This window comes from Anomaloglossus baeobatrachus, unplaced genomic scaffold (genome assembly GCF_048569485.1).
Source record: "Anomaloglossus baeobatrachus isolate aAnoBae1 unplaced genomic scaffold, aAnoBae1.hap1 Scaffold_177, whole genome shotgun sequence".
Classification (NCBI taxonomy): domain Eukaryota; kingdom Metazoa; phylum Chordata; class Amphibia; order Anura; family Aromobatidae; genus Anomaloglossus; species Anomaloglossus baeobatrachus.
The window spans coordinates 205,257-220,894 of record NW_027441947.1 but is presented as its reverse complement, the minus strand read 5'-3'; the positions used below and the strand labels follow the sequence as shown (position 1 = coordinate 220,894).

The 15,638-nt window shown below is 43.5% G+C and overlaps 1 protein-coding gene and 1 pseudogene across 1 annotated transcript in view; both read left to right on the top strand.

Annotated features, from left to right (window-relative positions):
- Window positions 1–15,638, top strand: part of LOC142260752 (uncharacterized) — a 62,222-nt gene that overhangs the window by 1,098 nt on the left and 45,486 nt on the right. The window contains exons 5-7 of the mRNA XM_075332075.1: window positions 8,836–11,364; window positions 11,429–11,595; window positions 12,443–12,466. Of these exons, the coding sequence (XP_075188190.1) occupies window positions 8,836–11,364; window positions 11,429–11,595; window positions 12,443–12,466 (2,720 nt within the window). The remainder of the gene's footprint in view (window positions 1–8,835; window positions 11,365–11,428; window positions 11,596–12,442; window positions 12,467–15,638) is intronic.
- Window positions 605–7,506, top strand: LOC142260747 (hydroxyacyl-coenzyme A dehydrogenase, mitochondrial pseudogene; annotated as a pseudogene).

Sequence of the window (15,638 nt, the reverse complement as noted above, 5' to 3'; positions counted from 1 at the left end):
AGGAGTCAAACTGTGCAATTTCTCAGGAACCCCAGTTTCTTAGGATCCCCATCAGTTGTATTCTAAGGTTGATTGTTTAAGGACCTTTTATGAAGTCATGTGACATGATGTATCCAAAGGTCTTTTAAATCTAGGAGTCTAAAAGAACTGACCAGGACACAGGCTGGCATGAGTCTAAAGCTGAAGAGCAGACAGGCTGGTGTGTGTGTGTGTGTGAGTGTGTGTGTGTGTGTGTGTGTGTCTGAATAATAGAAACAAAGAGTTACAGCCGCACACTTAAATACCAAATTTTTAAACTAACAAAAAATATCTAATAAAATTATTGCTTTAGAGAATGTGAACTACTGGGAAACTACCCTGGAAGGATTGGAGACACCTACAAAAGGAGATTTGACACCTAGACCTTGTTTCTTTAAAGCAATTATGCCAGAATTCTGACAGAAATCACTTTTCAATCAATTTTTTATGCAACACAGAGTTGTGAAAAAAGATTGTGCGACTAAATCATCACAGTGCACTGTGGTGACCTCACTCGCATGTCCTTCAGCTCCCAGCAGTACAAGCAGACATGGCCTCCTCTTACTGGTAATTCATAGCAAAATGTATGGCCTCCGGCGCCACTGCGAACAAGCTAACTATCAAGCACGTGACTGTGATCAGAGGAGGCCTGATGGGTGCCGGGATAGTGCAGGTGGCTGCAGCAAACAGACACACTGTTGTTTTTGTGGACCAGACTGATGACATCTTGAAAAAGTTTGCCAAAAGTATTGAAGACAGCTTGAAAATGGTCACTAAGAAGATGTTTGCGGACAAGCCTGAGGCTGATTCACAATTCATCAGCAAAACCCTCTGATACTTCAGCACAAGCACAGACCCAGCAGCCGTGGTGCACAGCAATGATCTGGTGGTAGAAGTCATAATAGAAAACATGGAAGTGAAAAATGCACTAATGAAGACACTGGACAAATTTGCACCAGAACACACCATATTTGCCAGCAACACTTCCTCATAGCTGACATAGCCAACTCCACAACTAGGCAGGATCAGTTCGGAGGGCTGCATTTCTTTAATCCAATGATGAAGCTGGTGGAGGTCATTAAGACACCAATGACTGGGGGGCGGAGCCTGGACCGGGATGTGAGCGCACGCGAGGAGACACTCTCCCGCTGACTCACCGTGACACCGCCGGAACCACCGCATGGCCGACGGGTATAGTGGCACCGGAGGACAAGGGAAGGACCCGACTCCCAGCAGAAGAAGTTCCAGCTCCTGAATCAGCGAGATGACCAAGCGGCGGCAGAAGGAAGTGGGAGCCGGGAAAGTGCCTGGCTTACAAGATGGCACCGAGGTCAGAGAGGAGCCAGAGAAGGCAAACGTAGCCTGCCAGCGCCGCATGGAAGCGGCTGCAAAGCTGGCACAGTATGCAAGGCAATCGGAGGAACCTCTGGGGGAGCCTGGTAAGATGGTGGAAGAAAACGGGAGGAGGAGGAAGACCCGGAGGAGGCTGAAGGAGCAAGGGGAGAATCAGGGGAAGATAAACAGGATGAGGATTCAGGAGAGCAGCAGGCAGCAGATGAAATACAGAAGAACCCCACTATTAAAGATGTATTTCAGGTGGTCTCCTTCTGCAAACAGGCCCTCACAACTTTAACCCAGCAGGTGCTGGGAATAAAGGGAGATATAGCTACTCTCAAAAAAGATCAGAAGAAAGCTGATATGAGAACCAGTGCTGTGGAAGAAAGAGTGGGGACAGCTGAGGATCACATAGTTGCACTACAAAAAGCAGAGAGAAAATTCCAGAAGCAGATATCTGAGATGGCCACAAAAACAGACGACTTGGAGAACCGTTCCAGGAGGAACAATATAAGACTGGTGGGCATCCCAGAAAGAGCTGAGGGAAGAAATCCTACTGACTTCATAGAAATGTGACTTAAAGAGAAGATTATAGCTATACGCTATTGAAAGGGCATACAGGGTTCCAATGCAACCGCAGCTACCTGGCAAGGGACCTCGTATGATGCTGGCGAAGCTTCTTAACTACAGAGACCGGAATATTATTCTACGCAAGACACGGGATATGGAGACCCTGACAATAGATGGACACCCAGTAGCTATATACCCTGACTACTCTGTACTGAAACAAAGAATGCAATTCACAAGGGTAAAGAGACGACTCCGAGAGCTGGAGGTTAAATACTCCATGATTTTCCCAGCAAAACTCCGAGTAGTAGCACTGGAGAAGGTTCACTTCTTTCTTGATCCGGAAGAAGTCATGAAGTGGATAGACATCAATGCAAGGAAGCCCGCAAGCAACAGGAGAAGGATAGAAGCTAGCTACGAGCGATATTGCAATCTCGTGATTTTCCTGGGATTCAAGACTGGTTATTCATAAGCAATTGCATACACTAGAAGAGGAGGAAACTTCATAGGCCCATCTTTGTTGTAGAGACAGTACCTCCTTTTTTTGTTTTTTTTTTTCTACCGGGTTATCATTGTTGATCTCCTGCTCCTGTTCCTGAGTGTTAGATGAGACAGCGGAATTCACTAACAATAAGCTGGACAATGACAGGAGGTCGATAATAATTCTTTTTTCTTATGGCCATTCAGCGGCGATTGATAAATATTTAAGTTTTCAAATTTTCAGGTTAACTGTTTACATTATATGAAATTTGCAAATGAAAACGAATATGGTTAAGGCGGGAGGTGAGTTAGGGGGTTCTGCTCACTAGGATGAGACAGGTTTGGTATGGGAGAAAAAGAGGAGAGAGGTTGACCGGTCTAGGACAGATAGACCTCATTCCCCATAAGGGAGTTAAAGATGTAAATCGGAGGTGGAGGAGTTTAGTTGGGCAGTTCTAAGGGGAGGGCTAGGGAAGGGAAAGACTCAGCGTACAGAGGGACAAAATGCCTGTACAAAGATAACCTGTGATTCAATATGGGAGAGGAGATTAAAGTATTATGTTGGAATGTAAGGGGACTGTCAGATAGAGGTAGAAGAGATGCAATGATAAAATATATGCTAGACCAGAGACCATCAGTAATGTGTTTATTGGAGATGCATTTGACAAGTGAAACGACGAATGTACTGAACAAACGATGGGTGCAAAAGGCATATCATTTTACTTTCTCTACCTATGCTAGCGGGGTCTCTATGTTGGTTCATAGATCCGCCCAATATGAAGAAGTGGAGACATGGATAGACACAGAGGGACAATATGTAATGGTGATCTGTAAGTTGTATGGACAATTACTATGCATTACTGCTATATATGTTCCGCTGCCTTACACTAGTGCCAAAATTAGAGAGGTGTGAGAGCGCTTGGCTAAATGGGGGAATTTGCCATTCTTGTTGGTCGGTGACTTTAATAATGTCATAGATGCATATTGGGACAGGAGCAAAAAATCACGGGAGACGCGAAGTGATGGAGCGACAGGGTTTGGTACCTTTATCCAAGAATTGGGGTTGGTAGACGTTTGGAGGATAAGAAATTTGGGGGTGACCTGGTTTTCCTGTCACTCCGCGACCCTTGGTACGCTTTCACGTATAGACCTGGCCTTGGGAAATGATCTGATGGATTCTGGGATTGCGCATGTTGAATATTTGACTAGAGTAATATCGGATCATAGTCCAATCCTGATATCTATTAAAAAACGAGGAGTGGGGGAGAGGCTAACAAGAGAATGGAAGTTACACCCGGTTTGGTTAAATTGTATTGACATGGACGGTATATCTAGTGAGATGCTGGAATATTTTACCCTTAAGGCCCTGTCACACACACAGATAAATCTGTGGTTGCAGTGAAATTGTGGACAATCAGTGCCAGGTTTGTGGCTGTGTACAAATGGAACAATATGGCCATGATTTCACTGCAACCACAGATCTGCCAAAGGTTTATCTGTGTGTGTGTGTGTGTGTGTGTGTGTGTGTGACAGGGCCTTAAATAGAGGTAGTGCGGATCCTTTGGTAGTTTGGAACGCCATGAAGGCATACCTTAGAGGCCTTTTATTTAGAGACGTTTGCCAGTGTAAGTCTCGTAGTAGACAAGGGGAAATTGATTGCTTAGAGGCTTTGAAGGGAGCAGAAGCAGAGATGGTAGCACAGCCCACACCAGAGTATAGGTAAAAGCTAAAAGCAGCTCAGGAAGAAGTTAATAAAGTGCTATTGAAGAAAGCAGCAGGAAACAGGCTTTTCAGAGAGAACGTCTATGCGGAGGGAGAAAAGGTGGGACACCTGTTGTCGGTGGTGACGGCAGCCCAGAGAAAACCATCCTTTGTACACTGCATTCGCACCACAGCGGGAGATTTGGTCACGGAGGGGAAAGATATTTTGGACACGTTCGCTGCCTTTTATGAGGAATTGTACTCCACTAGAGGGGGGTCGATACAGCAGAACCTAGAGATTTTCTTAGATACAATGACATTACCCAAAATAGCATAGACAGAGAGACACAGTCTGGAGGCCCAAATTACACTTGAGGAGATGGAGAGAGCTTTGCATGGCATGGCAAATGAAAAAGCCCCAGGGGTGGATGGATTGCCGGTGGAGGTGTACAAATCTCTGGAAGAAATACTCTTACCCAATTTGTTGAATGTTTTGGAGGAGGCAAGAGAGCGGGGGACACTGCCAGCGTCTATGAGGGAGGCGATAATAACAGTAATACTTAAAGAGGATAAGGATCCAAAACTCCCCGAGTCATACCGGCCCAATTCACTTTTAACGACTGATGTTAAAATTTTGGCCAAAGTACTCTCTAATCGATTAACCGAAGTGATATCTGCTCGAATTCACCCAGATCAGTCGGGTGTCATGCCTAGTAGATCTACGGCGAAAAATATACGAGGATTATACCTTAACATGCAGCTACCGGTGGACAATCCAGGACAGAGGGTGATAGCTTCGTTAGATGCCCATAAGGCATTTGACAGTGTGGAATGGGGGTATCTATGGGAAGCGCTAAGACATATGGAATTTGGCCCTAACTTTACATCTTGGATACAGCTGTTATATGCTAGACCAGTGGCTAAAGTGAGAATTAATGGAATGTTGTCACACACAGTGGACTTACAAAGGGGTACTCGTCAGGGTTGCCCGCTCTCGCCTCTCCTTTTTGCTCTAGCGGGGGAACCACTGGCGGCTGCTATACGGCAGAACAGAGACATAAAGGGATTTGTATATGGCCCTCTAGAAGAAAAGATAGCCCTCTATGCAGACATTCTGTTATTATTCGCAGACCCAGGGGCATCATTGAGCCATGCCATGCAGGTGATCGAACGGTTCGGAAGGATCTTTGGACTGTCTATAAATTGGACCAAATCAAACCTTTTCCAGGTGGACGCGGGAATAGACGGGTCTACCTAGGGTGATGAGGTTAACAGATTGTGGGTTGTGGACCAGTTTAGATATCTGGGCATACAGGTATCCTTACCAATTGGGAATTACATCACTATTAATCTAGTCCCTTTGCTGAACCAACTGCGTAGTAAGATAACTGCTTGGAATAAGCTTTATTTATCAGTAATAGGACGGATTAACCTTATTAAAATGGTAATATGCCCATGATATTCTACGTGATACACAATACTCCTATCTGTATCCCTCAGAGTCACTTTAAGATTGATTCTATGTTCCGTGCTCTAATATAAAAGAACAAACAAGCCAGACTCAAACGTGAAAGGTTGCAGAGACCAAAGGACGAGGGAGGGTTAGCGTTACCCAATCCAGGAATATATTATCTGGCAGCTCAGAGTAAACATTTCAGGGGATGGGCGAATTTAGTGGCGGTGGATCCAGCATCTAGATTGTTGGGGCATGTTTTACATCGACGACCATTGGTGTTAGGATTGGAGGACGGATCATTTGGGAGACAAGGGAAAACAAACCCTACACTTAATTTGATGAACAGAATTTGGAGAAAGATCAAGCAGATGAGGGGGGTTACGGCAATAACTGAATTCACTCCGGTGTGGGAAAATGATAACTGCTCTGAGATATATAAGATAGGCAAAATTAAGGAATGGGCACGTAAAGGTATATGGTATATGTGGCAAATTCTAGACCAGAGACATTAGAAGCTGTTTACACAAATACAAGATGAATTTGTGATATCTCCATCCGGGTGTTACCACTATAAACGAATGGCACATGCAGTAGCGGCTCAGAGGGTTAAACAATCATTGCTGGTTCAGGCCGACTTAGTATTGAAATATGTGTGTAGTAGTGTGCCCACAAGAGGAATCATATCAACTATATATAGGGATCTATTGCATACATATTTGCTTAACCACCCAGTAAGAACTAGAACTAAATGGGAGGTAGAGATAGACGGGATCACTGATGAGGTGTGGGAAAGTGTCCTGGAGTACATACCGAAATTATCAATAAGTGAACCAGCAAGATTGTCCCATCTGTATGTGGTGAATAGGGCGTATAGATCCCCACTAATTATGTGTAAAATGGGACTGAGGAGTAACTCTGACTGCCCTAGATGCAATGGAGACGATGCCGGCATCTTCCATATGATGTGGACGTGCCCCAGGTTGACGTCTTTCTGGATAACTGTTCTTAACAAAATAGAAGGAGCTTATAGATGCAAACTTCCCAAACAACCTTTGGTATGTCTCCTAGGTTATGTGGAGGAAATCGGAGTAGACAACATTTTTAAAATAGTGATAGCCAGATTGCTGTATGCGGCCAGGAAAGTAATTGCCAAACATTGGATGCAGGGGGACCCACCGACTTGAGGGGAATTTATCGCATATCTTAATCATATTGCTTGGATGGAGAGAAGTATATATGGGAAAAGGAAACAACTTGCACTTTTTGATAGACTGTGGAATCCGTGGTTGCAGTATGGATAAATATTAGGGCTGGGAGATGTTGGTCTCTGAGCAGGGATACCTGGTTCTACACATTCCAATATATGTCACTGAAAGGCACAAATGTGAAATCTTTTATATAGATGTGGGTAATATGTACGCTGAGGGGGGAGGGGTTGTTGGGAATGGAAAGTTTGTAGTTATGTTTATTATTGCTGAAAATTTGACATTGGCTTTGTATATTTAATGAAAAATAAAAAATATTTGATTAAAGACAACAATGACTAGCCAAACAACTTCTCACTCTCTCATAAACTTCAGTAAAGCAATGGGAAAGACGCCTGTGTCATGTAAACACAACCCAGGCTTCATTGTTAGCCGTCTTCTGGTACCATACCTAATGGAATTTGTGCATCTTCATGAAAGAGGTCATGCATCCAAGGAAGACATGGATTTTGCAATGAAATTGGGGGCCCGTTACCCAATGGGTCCTTTTGAGCTTTTGGATTATGTTGGTCTTGACAATAGTAAATACATAAATACATCATTGATGGTTGGTACCAGATGGAACCTGAAAACCCCTTTTTTACCTCCAGTGAATTGCTCAATAAGCTTGGAAAGAAGACCAGAGAAGGATTTTATAAGGACAGATGGTTGGCCTGGCTGCACTGTAGAGTTATATTGTTATAGTCTCATGTTTTCTTTGATTACGATGACCGTTGTTGGTTTTACATTGCATGGTTTTCTCAGCACTTATTAACACTCTAGTGCCTTACAGTCATGATTCTCTATTCCATCAACATCCTTTTGTACCGCTGATTCCAAACATTGATACGTCATAGCCATTCTACAGTCAATAATAAATGAATGTACAAAAAATAAATTGTGCAACTTTTGGAGGTTTCACGCCAATTTTAACCAGCTTTGCCAAATTGGGCAGAGCTAGGCCAGAAGAAGGGTGTGATGCCACCGCTTCTCTAATTCATAACAAACTGCGGCGTTCCCTATGCCAGAAATCTTACGCCAGTCCCTGACATCAATTTTCATTGTACATCGCCGGTCTTGATGAATTGGAGACCTAATGTTTATCTGCACAGACCCTGCTACCTGCTTTGGTTACAAAGCCTAAGGATAGGCCATCAATGTTACACTCCCGGACAAACCCATTAAATATTTGGCATCTGTCTTCTTCGAAAAAAAACCTTTTTGAAATTGTCTATGTTGTGGATCAATGTCACAACCAGACGGTTGCAGCCATCGCCAACTGTCATGGCGGTATCAGGATCTGTGGAAATTACAGATTCTGGCACTCTGCTAACTTCTCTGATGTCTGTGAGCAATGCAGTGAGACGCAGGTGTTGAACCACATACTTAGTAAAACTAGCAAGAGTTATTCTTTGCTGGGCTCCTTGTTAATGTCTTTGATTACATGCTGTAGGGGAGCCAGTATCTTTCGCTCCCCTTCTGTATATGCTGGCTGGACTATTCCATTAACGCCAGCTATAATTTACCTATACAAGTGTGGTGAGGTGTTGTGATACAAACTAGTGGTTGTTGTGCATTATTGCTGTGAGCAGTTGTGGTGTTATTTCTTGTTATTTCTGCCTTCCTGCTCTTGCTTTTCTCCTTAGTATCTCACTGTTTATTTCTGTGAGTTTGCGGTGTGTCTGAAATTTGGTTTTACCGTCTGTCTTAATCTGTATTTCCATCCTACTCCTACCCCTTCTTCCACGTTCAGGGGTAATCCAGAGGTTAGGGATAGCTAAGGTCTCCTAGCATGAGGGAAAGTATAGGAGCCCCCTGTCCCTCATTATCCTACAGTCACATTGCAACAATCAATCAGATTATTTACTGTAGCACATTCCAGAGAACGAAGATGTAACTCTTAGATCTGGAAATTGAAAAACAAATTCAGAATAATTTGTTTCCTAATTTAATTTCTGATGTTATGGTTAAAAAAACTAAATCTACTTTCGAAATTATATGATTAAAAAATAATAACATTGTGTTTATTTATAGCCGATGACTGTATCAGGAGTTCAGATGGACATCTAATATCTTCAAAATTTAAAACAGATGATCAAACTATCACACATAATACATATGAAGAGCATGCTGCTGTCCCAGATATACCTCCAGTCCTTCATTGGAAAGCTTTATCATCTGATCTTTTCAAACAAGTCCAAAATTACGAATTATCACAGAATTGTAATCAAAATAAAAGTTACAGAAAGGATGTGGAACATGAGACAGCTCCTACAAGGGAGAAACCATTTTCATGTTCAGCGTGTGGGAAATGTTTTATTTGTAAATCACACCTTGTTAGACATCAAAAAATTCACACAAGGGAGAAGCTATTTTCATGTTCAAAATGTGGGAAATGTTTTATTTGGAAATCAGATCTTGTTTGGCATCAGAGATCTCACACAGGGGGGAAGCTATTTTCATGTTCAGACTGTGGGAAATGTTTTATTCAGAAATCACACCTTGTTAGACATCAGAAAAAACACACAGGGGAGAAGCCATTTTCATGTTCAGAGTGTGGGAAATGTTTTATTCAGAAATCACACCTTGTTAAACATCAGAAAAAACACACAGGGGAGAAGCCATTTTCATGTTCAGAATGTGGGAAATGTTTTAGTTGGAAATCAGATCTTATTTTGCATCAAAGATCTCACACAGGGGAGAAGCCATTTTCATGTTCAGAGTGTGGGAAATGTTTTATTCAGAAATCAGACCTTGTTAGACATCAGAAAAAACACACAGGGGAGAAGCCATTTTCATGTTCAGAGTGTTGGAAATGTTTTATTCAGAAATCACACCTTGTTGGACATCAGAAAAAACACACAGGGGAGAAGCCATTTTCATGTTCAGAGTGTGGGAAATGTTTTATTCGGAAATCACACCTTGTTGTACATCAGAAAAAACACACAGGGGAGAAGCCATTTTCATGTTCAGAGTGTGGGAAATGTTTTATTCGGAAATTTCAGCTTGTTGAACATCAGAAAAAACACACAGGGGAGAAGCCATTTTCATGTTCAGAGTGTGGGAAATGTTTTATTCGGAAATCAAACCTTGTTAGACATCAGAAAAATCACACAGGGGAGAAGCCATTTTCATGTTCAGAGTGTGGGAAATGTTTTATTTGGAAATCAGATCTTGTTTGGCATCAGAGATCTCACACAGGGGAGAAGCCATTTTCATGTTCAGACTGTGGGAAATGTTTTATTCAGAAATCAGACCTTGTAAGACATCAGAAAAAACACACAGGGGAGAAGCCATTTTCATGTTCAGAGTGTGGGAAATGTTTTATTCGGAAATCACACCTTGTTGGACATCAGAAAAATCACACAGGGGAGAAGCCATTTTCATGTTCAGAATGTGGGAAATGTTTTAGTTGGAAATCAGATCTTGTTTTCCATCAAAGATCTCACACAGGGGAGAAGCCATTTTCATGTTCAGAGTGTGGGAAATGTTTTATTCAGAAATCAGACCTTGTTAGACATCAGAAAAAACACACAGGGGAGAAGCCATTTTCATGTTCAGAGTGTGGGAAATGTTTTATTCAGAAATCACAACTTGTTGGACATCAGAAAAAACACACAGGGGAGAAGCCATTTTCATGTTCAGAGTGTGGGAAATGTTTTATTCGGAAATTTCAGTTTGTTGAACATCAGAAAAAACACACAGGGGAGAAGCCATTTTCATGTTCAGAGTGTGGGAAATGTTTTATTCGGAAATCAAACCTTGTTAGACATCAGAAAAATCACACAGGGGAGAAGCCATTTTCATGTTCAGACTGTGGGAAATGTTTTATTCAGAAATCAGACCTTGTAAGACATCAGAAAAAACACACAGGGGAGAAGCCATTTTCATGTTCAGAGTGTGGGAAATGTTTTATTCGGAAATCACACCTTGTTGGACATCAGAAAAATCACACAGGGGAGAAGCCATTTTCATGTTCAGACTGTGGGAAATGTTTTATTCAGAAATCAGACCTTGTAAGACATCAGAAAAAACACACAGGGGAGAAGCCATTTTCATGTTCAGAGTGTGGGAAATGTTTTATTCGGAAATCAGATTTTGTTTGGCATCAAAGATCTCACACAGGGGAGAAGCCATTTTCATGTTCAGAGTGTGGGAAATGTTTTATTCAAAAATCACACCTTGTTAGACATCAGAAAAATCACACAGGGGAGAAGCCATTTTCATGTTCAGAGTGTGGGAAATGTTTTATTCAGAAATCACACCTTGTTAGACATCAGAAAAATCACACAGGGGAGAAGCCATTTTCATGTTCAGAGTGTGGGAAATGTTTTATTCAGAAATCACAACTTGTTGGACATCAGAAAAAACACACAGGGGAGAAGCCATTTTCATGTTCAGAGTGTGGGAAATGTTTTATTCGGAAATTTCAGCTTGTTGAACATCAGAAAAAACACACAGGGGAGAAGCCATTTTCATGTTCAGAGTGTGGGAAATGTTTTATTCGGAAATCAAACCTTGTTAGACATCAGAAAAATCACACAGGGGAGAAGCCATTTTCATGTTCAGAGTGGGAAATGTTTTATTCAGAAATCACACCTTGTTGTTCATCAAAGATGTCACAGAGTGGAGAAGCCATTTTCATGCCCAGAATGTGGTAAATGTTTTACTAGGAAATCAGGTCTTGTTTACCATGAAAAAAAAATCACACAAAATACACCATTTTTATGTTGTGAATGTGGAAAATGTTATTGTCAGAAATCACATCTTGTTAAACATGTGAAGAAGCTGCAATAATTGAAATGTGTAACTGGTAAATCAAGTCTTGCCGACAATCAGAAAACCACCAGAGCCGAGCAGCCTCTCTTGTTTTCAGAATTTGCCAAATGTTTTTTGTATCATTAATCAGGTCCTGTTGTCAGATGAGTCACATGGGAGAAGCCATCATGATGTACTATAATTCAAAGGGTTTATCCAAAAATCAGCTACAATTGCTCAAGTAAGAATTGGTGAGGGAAAGAAAAATTCTCTCTCTTTTTAAACTCATCGTATTTTTCGGACCATAAGACATACCTAGGTTTTGAAGGAGAAAAATAGGGAAAACGATTGAAGCAAAAATGTTGTCATGATGCACTGTTATGGGGGATCTGCTGCTGACACTGTTACAGGGGTAATATCCCCCAGTTTCTAGTGCAATGTGTTTGATGACTTTCCCCTTAAATAGTGCTTATAACAAATCTGTGGCTGCTTTTATTATTTACTAAAACAGTGAAGAGCCACAGATTAGTGAATTTTTTAAATATAATGCAGTGCCAAAAGTGTCCCTAATGTCCCCCAAAAGGAACTTCCAGGTTGTGAGATCCCACAACCCTCAGCGATCACTCTCACAGTGAAAGAGTGAGCTCTACGACCCCAGCTCTGCAGCATCCTTCTTAACCAGTTCAGTAAAACCTTAAAAAAATATGTGACCGTGCTGGATTATTTGAGAGAGCAGTGTCTCGTGCTTAGAGCTTGGTAGTACGTGGCCGTAAAGAGGCGTGGCTACGGGACCCGGTAGTTTAAGAATGTTGAAAAATACCAGTGGTTTAACGATGCCATAGAACTGTTAGGTATTGGTATTTTCGTTTATTGTTTTTCACAGTTTGTTATTTTCCATATGGAAAAGGTTAGTGAATAAGTGCATAGTCAATCAGGGTTTAAATTAATGCAGAAGTTACCTAATTTGCAACCAGAGTCTTTACAGTGTGTACACCCGGTACATGGACTTTGTTATATATATATATATATAACAAACAAACATAGTAAAAATGGACCATTTTCACAGGACTGGCGTGATCAACACGAACTTGTGTATTGTACATAGTTGCACCTCCTGTGCCAACCAGAGTCATCTAACACAAGACCTGGGACCTTAACCTGGTCATGGACCCGTGGATAGGTATCCAGAGGTCAGGTTGTTTGGGTGGCGGGTTATTGGGATCCGGGACATTGGGACTGGACTGTCGCAGGAAGGGGCTGCAACAGAGCAGGTTGAGTCCCCGCTACTACTGAAACTGGTAGCGTTCCACCGTTGGGAGATGAACTCTTAATAAAGTTTAGTAACATTTAAGTAACCAGCCTCCCTAATGTGGGATGTATTTGTAAGTAAATGTTTTACCCTTTTTTCTTCCAATTGAAAAAAAAAAAATAAACCTCTGATGTCCTGTAGGTCGGGGATGAGCTACGCTTAACCAAGGGGGAATGTGATGCCCAGGCCTATCAGGACGTCACCGGGTACTGTGCAATCTGCCCTTCTGTGCAGTATCCACCTCCTTGGTTACCGATCCCTAACCTTTGGTGTTGCCAAGAACAAGCTAATCAAAATCTTAGGAAAACTCTGCACCACACCCACGAGACACACCAGTGGACGGCCTGAGTGGAATAGGGTCGCCCACTTGGGGGGTTGGTTAAGGGGGGATCAGCAGTGTCAGGAGCAGTTCAGTTGTGGAGTGACTCTCGAGAGGAGAGGTTAGGAGCACGGCTCCTTGAGACTAATAGGTGACAGACGTTGGTCTGGACCTGGTAGGAGCTGGAACCCTGCTCGCAGGGGATCGTGACAAGGGGCACGGACTGTCAAGGAGGACAGCCGGCGGCCTTGTGCCATCTCCGGGCAGGGGCCAGGGCACGGTGAGGTACGTGACCCTAGGTCAGGGAGTAGCTTCAGGCGTCCTGACAATTTACCCGACGAGGACGGAGCCTTTAAGATCCGTTCTCCACCCACTCCAAAATCGGGGTACTAGCACAACGAGGGGGCTAGAACTTTCCACTACACGATCAAGAAAATCCCAAGCGTGAACCTTGAGAGCAAGCTCACCCAGTTAGCCATACTGGTGAGCGGGACCCGATTAGTTCTACACTAAAGGGATCAACTAGAAGACAAAGGTGCCAAGCAAAGGTCACAGACTAACAGGCAACACCAACAAGCACGGGATCCAGGCGTGCTCTCTCCCAGCGGCAGCGGTGTCCAGAACTTTGGTTTACTACAGTTGTCGGTGTCAGCGTTATTAGACTGAGTGAGTACGCAAGTGACCCTTATCCCCCAACGGCACCCTCCTGTCGCCTTCACCGAGTCCCGGGGCATTCCCCCCTACCCACGGAGGGGTTAAACACCTGGCTGCCCACTCCATCGCCACCGGATACTCCCATCAGCAGTGGTGGTATTCCCCCTTACCACACACCGTGGGTGGCATCACAAACTTTCCACATCATCCCCTGTAAATACACCCCCTTTTACTCGAGTGGCCGCACGACACCCGGGTCCGGAGAACCCTCGAGCCACCGCGGATCCGGATCCGAGCAGCCCGGCTGCTGACACAGGGGTGGTACATATGTAAATATATATTCTTCATGCCTGTCTTTCTCTGTTGTTTATATGTGATGATTTTGCCTCAGAACCTCTGGAGTTGAGGCAGAGCTGTAGGCATTTCACACAAAAATAGTAAGGGGATGTCACAGAGGTGTCACAGCCGGTGGACAATCCAGTGGCAAAAGTGTTTGAAAATCCCAGAGATTTGCAGAACGTGTTGTTAACTGACAGTTCTCTGTTAATGCAGCAGCGGACTCTATGACTCTGGGAAACTGTCAGTGTGCACACTATGAGAACTTAGAAGGCTGCAGTCACAGAGTAACACATGGAGTGACTGCAGACTCATTACAAACTTGGACAACCCTTTTAATGCTCCTAACAACATAAATAAAACATAGTGACCTTTAACTTGTCACATGGCACAAGACTTTATTAAAGAGATAGTCCACTACTTTAACATTGAAGGCCTTTCCTTAGGATAGGTTACCAATGACTGATTGGTCGGGGTCTGGCACCTGGCTCCCCAGCCATTTGCCTGTTCTAGGTGCCGTGTCGGTGATGGCCGGAAGTGCTCAGTTCTGGATCTGCTCCGTCTTCTGATAGTGGCAGCAGTCTACTATTAAAATCAATGAGGTGGATGTGGAGTACCCAGCCGCGGACACTTATCAGAGGACGGAGCAGATTCAGAAATAAGAATTTCTGGCCACCTGCACCAAGAACAGTTGATCAGTGGGGGTCCCATTTCACTCACATAAAGCCTGCTTTACACGTTGCAATTTCGCATACGATATCGTATGCGATTTGCAACGCCCCCATCGTATATGCGGCACGTTCAATTTGTTGAACGTGCCGCACAAACGATTAACCCCCGTCACACATACTTACCTTCCATACGACCTCGATGTGGGCGGCGAACGTCCACTTCCTGGAGTGGGAGGGACGTTCGGCGTCACAGCGACGTCACACGGCAGCTGGCCAATAGAAGCGGAAGGGCGGAGATGAGCGGGATGTAAACATACCGCCCACCTCCTTCCTTCCGCATTGTCAGCCGGGAGCTACAGGACGCAGGTAAGCTGCAGTTCATCGTTCCCGGGGTGTCACACGCTGCGATGTGGTACGATGAACAACTTGACGTTCAGGAATGAATGACGTGCATGCGATGAACGGTTTTTCATTCAATCGCAATTGCACATCGCTGTCACACGCTACAACATATTTTACGATGCCGGATGTGCGTCACCTACGACGTGACCCCACTGACACATCGTAAGATATCTTGTAGCGTGTAAAGCGGGCTTTAGAAGCAATGCGCAAGTGGGACCGAGGCCTAATGATGAGACATAGTCAGTATCACAAATAAACATTTACATTCAGGTACGTTATAGATGATTGTCTCTGAGTTGTTTCTTTCTATTCTTTATCTTATCCTGACGCCATGATTACTTTTCACATTCACATCTCGTTTCTGCAGATTTCCATCTTCTCCGATCTT